An 8297-nucleotide genomic window follows, 5' to 3' on the forward strand; every position below is an offset into this window, starting at 1 on the left:
TGTATGAAATTAAACCATTATAACTGAAACATACGACGAAAATTTACGATTTTAGTGTAAAAAACGAAAGGTACTGCCATCGAAAAATATAGAAAACTCGACATGCATGATGGGAAGCCTACCGACCCCTTTCTAAGCAGCTGGAAAAGAAGACTACTCGTTTTAGCGCCAAAGGGAAGTGTCTGAAGTCACGTCTGCATGTTATGCGGACATGGTCTGGGACAATTTGCCTTTAGCGCTAAAACGTTGATTGTTTGAGTTATGGGACGCCATTTCTGCATTATTTCCTAGTAATATTTTGATTTGACGTTCCTTTCGTCGGTACATTATTCCCGTTACTATTTTGTTCGTTTTTATGAATTTCTATGTTTATGTTTTCAAATTAAAATGATTATTCGTTGAATATGAATGTATCCCGTTATTCTATTGATTATATTGTATATATTTTTTTGTTTAACATTGCTTAACTATACAGTTTTCTAACCTTTTAGTTTCATTTTTAATCAATTCCGTTTTTTTTAAATGTATAATGTTATTTATGTTTTTTATTTATAAGTTCTTTAAGAATATGAGTTAAATGATCACATTTATTTCACTTATTATACCTACAGTATAACACTATACAGTATTTACTTTGATGTCTGAAACATTAAAACATAAATTCGGAATAATGGCGAACCTAAGTCGCAAATTGTTAGTTAGATATTTGTTATAATTTCATCATCTCATTTGTTACACGTGTGTGTGTGACCTATAATAAATAAATAAGGGATGGCAGGCTACAGGTAGGCCTACTTCGAGGGGAAATTCATCAAATTGTTTCATCAAAACAATAACTCATAAGGTCGGAAACATTTAGAACATAAATAGATAATGAAACCAAATTTTGAGATATTGCGTTGTTCTCTTTTGTTATCAATCTTTTCATGTCACGTACCGTAATAGAAGGTAACAGTTGAACATGCATATCACAATAAATAAATAATGGTAATTAACTAATTAATTCACCAATCCTAATGGCATTTTCATCAAGTTTTAACAATCTTTGATGTCGGAAACATTCCCAATAATAGAGACTAATTTTGCAATATGTTAGAGATATTTTATTCAGCTGGTACTTTTTACCTTGATATCGGGAACATTTGAACATAAATTCGCAATAATGGATCATAATTGTGCAATGAAGTCGTGTCATCTTGTTCATATGACGTGGGAAAAAACTTTGGATGAGATATGGGGTGAGCGAAATTCTAAGCAAGCTAAATACATGATACTTATTTTGAGGTTGGAAAAAAGCACGTGAATTCGCAAATAATTGAACCTAATTTTGCAATGAAGTCGTCATCTCATTTGTTCATATCGATGTGAGAAAATGTTTGGACGGGAATGTGGTGAGCGAAATTCTAAGCAAGCTAAATACATGAGTTATTTTAAGGTTGGGAACACAACGTGAATTCGCAAACAATTGAACGTAATTTTGCAATAAAGTCGTTTGTTCAGATCATATTACAATTTGGGAAAAAAGTTTGAGCGAAATTCTAAGCAAGTATTACTTCGAAGTCGGGGGAACAACCTTAAATTCGCAATAATGCAATGGAACCTAATTTTGCAATGAAGTCGGTCACCTTGTTTGATACGATGTTGGAAACACGTTTGGAGGGGTGGACGAAATTCTAGGAAGCTAAATACAGTTAGTTATAACACTAATTATTTTGAGGTCGGGAATATTAGAATTTATACTTAAATGGAACCTAATTTTGCAATGGAGATTGCATGCGTTATTTTCATCTCGGTTGTTCGTTCCATCAATTATACGTCGTACATAATGTGGAACATGCATGCACTGTTATACTTTGTGGGGTGATGAGAGTGGGATGCTACTGTAATCAAGTTAATATATTATTTATTGACATACAGTAATTTAATTAGCTATATCGATGGAATAGTAGATTAGGCCTATATTTACACATTTGCAGCCTTCACTATTTATATTTAAAAGCAATATGCTATATAACATTGAATCACGGTGAAACATATAACAATAAAGAAACAAGTATAGAAAAATGGTTAGCTTTAAGAAATACTATTATGCTAATATAATTTCTAATTTGCTACGATTATCAGAAAAGGAATTCACTGTGATACGAGTTACAGGTGGTACTGATCTGATTTTATTTCGTTTCATCTTGTATATAAATTACATTGTATAATCCTGGTTGTAAAATGAAAACAAACAAATGAAAATCTCACAAATTCTTTATGTGTAAAATATTTTAAAACGAGATATAGATGATAATGATGATCATTGTCAAGTGTATAGAAAAATATGAACATTAATGAAATAGGAGGTAATACGGAATTGATAAATGTTACTGATGAATTATAACGACATTGGGAATTAACAAATGTGTTAAATAATATGTTTGCGACACAAAAGAGAGAAAAAAAGCTATCGATGGAATGGTGGGTACAAAATCCATGATAATTTAGCTACTTAGCTGAAATAAATTCGACGGGAACCTGATTTCACAAGAGGACCTCTTATATGAGTTTGTGAGGACTCCGTAAGAGGACATCTTAATATCTGTTCTAAAAACTCCTTAATATCAGTTCCAGAATTAACCTTAATATCAGTTCTTTTCTAATGAAGAATCTGGGCAATTTACAATCAAGCAACAACACCACATAATTCTACGTGAATTCTACTGTACGTGAACTAGCCTTAATACCGCCTGATTACGGTATATAGGCCTACAGTATTAGCTTCAGAATAAATGACGACGCATTCTCAAGATATTTAAAAAAATGAAAATATTAAATTGGCTTCGTCGAAATGTTGTACCTTGATAGACAGACCCCCAAGCACAGGTAAATCCTCAGATTCTGCTTGATCACAGACAATCTGCACTGCAGCACAACTAAAAAGCAGTAAAAAGATTTTGGCACACAAGGCGTATCATATAATTTGCGGACCATGACCGAAGCACTTCCGCTTCGATCTATTCGACGAAAATCAAAAAAGGATAACTATTTTCTGCTTTATATTTAATTTAATGTAATGGTGATCTAATAACAGGCGTAACAACACATAATACATATTGTAGTTTAATACTGGCTTAAATATGATTGTTTTATATAAACTGTATTTTAAAAAATGACAATAGAACTTCATTTTGCAATAGTACCTAATTTGGCGCCTTAGACGCCAAATTAAGTGCGGTACCTCATTTGGCAGCGGTACCTCATTTGGCGTGACAGCGGTATCGGAAAAAAATCACATTTTTTGCAACCCCATCAACACCACCTGGCCTGGCGTCGTGCACATGTTTTCATTGCCATGCAAATTCGAAATTAACTGCAAGTGAAATCTGATAATACGTTAGGCCTATATCCTCTCTAAGGTAATTGTATGTAAATACAGCTAGGCCTAGGGCCAGGCCTAGACCCTAGAAGGCCTAGCCTTCTGCGGCTTGTCAATGTTGTGGTTTGACACTTCCAACCAGTTGAGTTGGCTCTCAGACTCTAGTCTAGGTAGGGCCTACCCTACTACCCTAGGCTAGGCCAACTAGGCAGCCCTAAAATAGTAAATACTGTACAGCTAGCTACACAGTAAACAGTAGGTAGGCCTAGGTCTGGCTATAGGTAGGCCTCCTACTGATAAGATTGCAAAGTTATGGTCTGACCACCATCTCAAGTTTCGCCCATATGTTACTGAGGAGTTCTCATTGATGACAATGGAGGGACAAATGAGCTAAGTTCTCAAAGTCCTACGGTTCAAGGTATATTCAAGGTAAGATATTTAGCCTAGATAGGACAGGTAGGGCTAGCGACATATGACCTGTTGGACCGCCGATAAGTTGAGCTGATGTTGATTTCTATGAATGAACGCCCAGCCAGTGCATCATTTTTTCGACATTTATGATTTGTATGTATGTAGGCTTATTTTATAGCCCTAGTGATTTATTTATATACAGTAGCCTAGTAGGCCTACTGCATGTAGTACATAAAGTAGTGGGAAATTAAGCGCTTGTGGTCTTTAGGTTTATTGTATTATAAAATAATAATATAATTTCAATTACAATTTGTCATAAAAACACAACAAAGTAAAGTAAGTTTAACATGATTTACCGACCTAACATTTTTTAACTATTCACGATCTAGGCCTAGTTGAGTGTGGAAGACGTAAAGTGATGGGATTCTAATCCCAACAAACTAAACTAATCTTAACTTTGCAAGAACATTTAGCACACACCATTCGATCATTCGATCTGCTCGCCTCAAAATTATGTATATTTTATTATGAAAATTGAGTAGTTTCTTTTGCCCCAAAAAATAAACAAGTTTTTTTTTCTTTATTACAGCCTACAGTTGAGCTTTAAACTAAAGTGATGGCATTTGCTCAAGTACTGATTGGACCACCAGGAGCTGGAAAGACAACTTACTGCAATGGAATGAAACACTTCTTAACTGGAATTGGTCGGAAAGTAGCCATCATTAATCTAGATCCTGGCAATGACCTCCTTCCATTTACTCCAGATGTTGACATCTCAGAATTGATATCTGTTGCAGATGTAATGGATAATCTCCATCTTGGACCAAATGGCAGTCTGATCTATTGCATGGAATATTTAGAAAAGAATGTGGACTGGTTGTTGAAGAAACTGGAGAATCTGAAAGACTATTACTTGTTATTTGATTGCCCAGGACAAGTTGAACTCTACACTCATCATAATTCATTTAAAAATATTCTGCAGAAATTACTAAAACTGAATTTTAAGGTAAAGGCCAGTTATTCAGGAAACTGAATCATAATGGTTAAAACAGTTTCACAAAAACTGTATTTAGGAGAAAGCAAACAAAGTTTTTTGTACAGTACATTACTATAGATGAATTTTTTACATACATATTATAAATCTGTGCATGCATATAAAGCCCAGTATTATTCCATTCCCATTTTATAGTACTGTGTTTGGTTGATTTAACATTTGGTGCGATAAATGGCAAAGTTAATGACGTCATTTTGAAACTTTACAACAATAAAAAATGGCTGATCAGTACGCGAACTGAATGCACATGGTAGACCCAAGTGTTTTATTTTTACTTAATTAAAAAAAAGCATCAAGTTTTATGTATATTATAGTATATGTAGGCTGTAAATTCACTTTGATTCTTCTGGATTCATTTAAAAAAATAAACATCGGACTTGTATGCACCTTTTAAGGTTTTATAGGTGTTTCTGGTTCATCCTTTTAAAATTTGCTAACACAGAAACTTCCAAACCTGCATGTACCGGGTCTGCAGAGTTTGTTTAGGAGAGGGATGACCGTCGTCACTTGTGTCTCGAAATAACAATACCGCTATGTTAATTACCGTCCCGTTTGTTTAATTTTCTTCTTTTTTTTTAAATAACTAAAAATGTCTCTCTCTTTTGCAGCTTGTAGCTGTACATTTAGTAGACTCACATTATTGCAGTGATCCATCCAAATTTATTTCTGTTTTGTTGACATCTCTCTCTACAATGCTGCAACTTGAGCTACCACACATCAACGTTCTCTCAAAAATTGATTTGGTTGAAACATATGGAAAATTAGGTAAATAAATAATAATTTATTCATGGTTATCTTGCTGCTTTTTATGTTGCCACAAGGTGAATAAAATGACTTACTGGTAATTCAAAGATTAGGTATGTTTGTGCCAGTTAAGTTGCCATTTTTTGAATGAATGAATTATAATGTGAAACAACTTCAGTAACTATTGCAAAAGTTTCTTTAGGTTCCACTAAATGCTTGAGTGATTTTCCTCTCAGCTTTTAACCTTGATTATTACACTGAAGTGTCTGATTTGAACTATCTCTTGGATCATCTGGAAGATGTGCCATTTGTAAAGAAGTTCAAGAAACTAAATGAAGCAATGATTGGCTTGATTCAAGATTACAGTCTTGTGTCATTCTGTACGCTCAACATTCAGGTAGTTTACAAGGAAATCACTTTTTAGACTAAATCAATCATTCACTATTTTTAGAGTAAAATTTCACAAAGTCAAATGAACTGGTTTTAAAAGTTCTCCATTGTAAACACAGCACCTCCTTTAAATGGTCAAAAGAGGAGAAAGCATCCCCTCACTGTTCAGCACCTTTCCTTTTTTCCAAGTTCCTAAATCTTCTTCTGTACATTTACCTGTTTAATTGTCTGGTTATGACAGTTTTCCCAAACACCAGTTTCTAATCAACTAGAAGAATTAACAGCATGCTTTTTGCATGGACTGTGTGGAGTTGAATTCCTACTCCCTGCTTATACTGTAGCTTATGAGCATTTACTTGTGTCTAGAGTATTTTATTAATAAAAAGTACTGTGTATTATGAGGATTTTAATTTATGTCACTCGGATGTGGGTTTGGTTGGTGATGATACAATTTTCATTTGGTTTCTACTTATTGTTACACAGGATAAAGACAGTATGCTAAATGTGATGAAGTTAGTGGATAAAGCAAATGGTTATGTGTTTGGTGATTTAGAAGAACGCAACATGCAAGCATTGATGTCATGTGCAGTTGGAGCTGATTTTGAGTACTTCAAATATCCTTGCACAGTATTATAATAATGTAGAATCCCTCCTTTAGGATGAAACAAACAAGGTGTAACTGTAATATATGTTTTAACACTATGCCAACTAGGGACACTTTGTTAAGCTCTGTCAACACTAGTTTAACAAAACAAGCATGAATGTGCGATACTCTGGGTACAGCAAAAGAAGCTGTAATGACGTCATAAGACCGGATGTAACGTCACATACACATCAATAAGCTAATAGTTCTTTGTGCTAACATGGAAATAACTGAAAAACTTATTTTTCAGACATTCAAATTCGTTTATTTATTTTCTCAATAAAACTTAATGCCTTTCTTTGTTTACCATCATTTTGTTGTGCAAACCAAAGTAATTTTTTTATTGCTTCATGATTGTGTGTAATTGTCCTTAACAAAAAGTTTTACAGCTGCATCTGTACAGGAGAAATATATGAAAAATGAAGATGAACATGGGAAGATGGACGATGACGCATCGTGAAGGTAAAGATAAAAATTATGATGAAAAGGGAAAGATGGACAATGACACATCTTGAGGATAGAGATAAAATGAAGATGAACATGATAGATAGAGGATGATCTGTCAATAACTTCCTTCCATCTACTGGAGATATCCAGAATTGGATATACAGATGAAAGGGATAATTTTCATCTTGGACCGAATGGCAGTATATATATCAACATGGGAAATGGACAATGACATCTTGATGATTTGAATAAACAATGGAGATAAACATGATAAATGGAGAATGACTAATCTTGATGATAGGAATAAAAATTATGATGATCCTGCCATTGACTCTACTCCAGATGTTGACATCTCAGAAGTGATGTCAGTGTACAGCAGAATAACTTTGCAATAGAGTTGTCAGAATACTGTCGATGCTGAGACAGATGCGCTGCAATGAACTATAAAAGATGCCCATCAAGATTTTAAAATTTATTTTGCATAAACGTGAAAAACGTATCATACTATTTATGAAGGAAAATAAATAAGAACATGAACTAAAGTACTTTCTGCGTTTGTCTCCTCAATTAAACATTGTACCGATGCATAAGGAGTTTTATGTATGTATTATTTTAATTATTTACCAGTGAGGTTATTATAAAGTCTACTAGTAAGTTTTAACTGTTTTTTTGGTACAAAAACGATTAAAGACCAATTTACACAGACAAGCGGTAAGCGGAAAACAAAAAGATAAAATCTATGTTATTTCATATGACCATTTAAACAAATAAAACCTTCCTCGAATAAACGCCCCACATAAAAACCCTTCTGAACAAAAAATGCTCCAGGGTGTTTATTTGAATAAATACGGTAAATTTTTTTATACAAACATTAAAGTACATTTCTTTTCGATATTGTTCGAATGATTGTTCCTTTTTATGTTAAAACATTTATCATAATACCGTAACGGAATAAATTATTTTGACTGGGCGGTCGCGCATGTAGTGTGACCACGTGGTGGATTAAAGGGCTAACGCGCCGTTTCTATGTACATCATATTCCAAATGTGCATGTGAATTCATGTGACTTTTTCTGCCAATCGTAGCTTTGTAAACTGTTTGCCATGGCATGTACGGTACATAGTAACGTATCAACTGAACACATTCACATTGTATTGATGGGAAATCTACTAATCATTTTCTTTGTTTACTTAAAAAGTGAGTACAGAAACATTTTGAAAAAAAAAAAAATAACAGATCACATTATA

The 8297-nt window shown here is 33.7% G+C and overlaps 1 protein-coding gene across 1 annotated transcript; it reads left to right on the forward strand.

Moving 5' to 3' along the window:
* Positions 1 to 2910: 2910 nt before the first annotated feature.
* Positions 2911 to 7595, forward strand: LOC144849209 (GPN-loop GTPase 2-like). The gene is made up of 6 exons (XM_078706267.1): positions 2911 to 3401; positions 4362 to 4778; positions 5435 to 5591; positions 5807 to 5967; positions 6444 to 6574; positions 6991 to 7595. The coding sequence occupies exons 2-6, from the start codon at positions 4389 to 4391 to the stop codon at positions 7061 to 7063; spliced, it is 912 nt and encodes a 303-aa protein (XP_078562393.1). The 5' UTR covers positions 2911 to 3401; positions 4362 to 4388; the 3' UTR covers positions 7064 to 7595.
* The last annotated feature ends 702 nt before the right edge of the window (positions 7596 to 8297 follow it).

Source organism: Antedon bifida, chromosome 7 (assembly GCF_963402885.1).
Source record: "Antedon bifida chromosome 7, ecAntBifi1.1, whole genome shotgun sequence".
Lineage (NCBI taxonomy): Eukaryota > Metazoa > Echinodermata > Crinoidea > Comatulida > Antedonidae > Antedon > Antedon bifida.

Bases quoted from the DNA above. Each gene is read 5' to 3' on its own strand.
- LOC144849209 (XM_078706267.1), top strand. From the start codon at position 4,389: ATGGCATTTGCTCAAGTACTGATTGGACCACCAGGAGCTGGAAAGACA. The intron at 4,779-5,434 runs GTAAAGGCCAGT...TCTCTTTTGCAG, and splicing joins TACTAAAACTGAATTTTAAG to CTTGTAGCTGTACATTTAGT. The intron at 5,592-5,806 runs GTAAATAAATAA...TTTTCCTCTCAG, and splicing joins TGAAACATATGGAAAATTAG to CTTTTAACCTTGATTATTAC.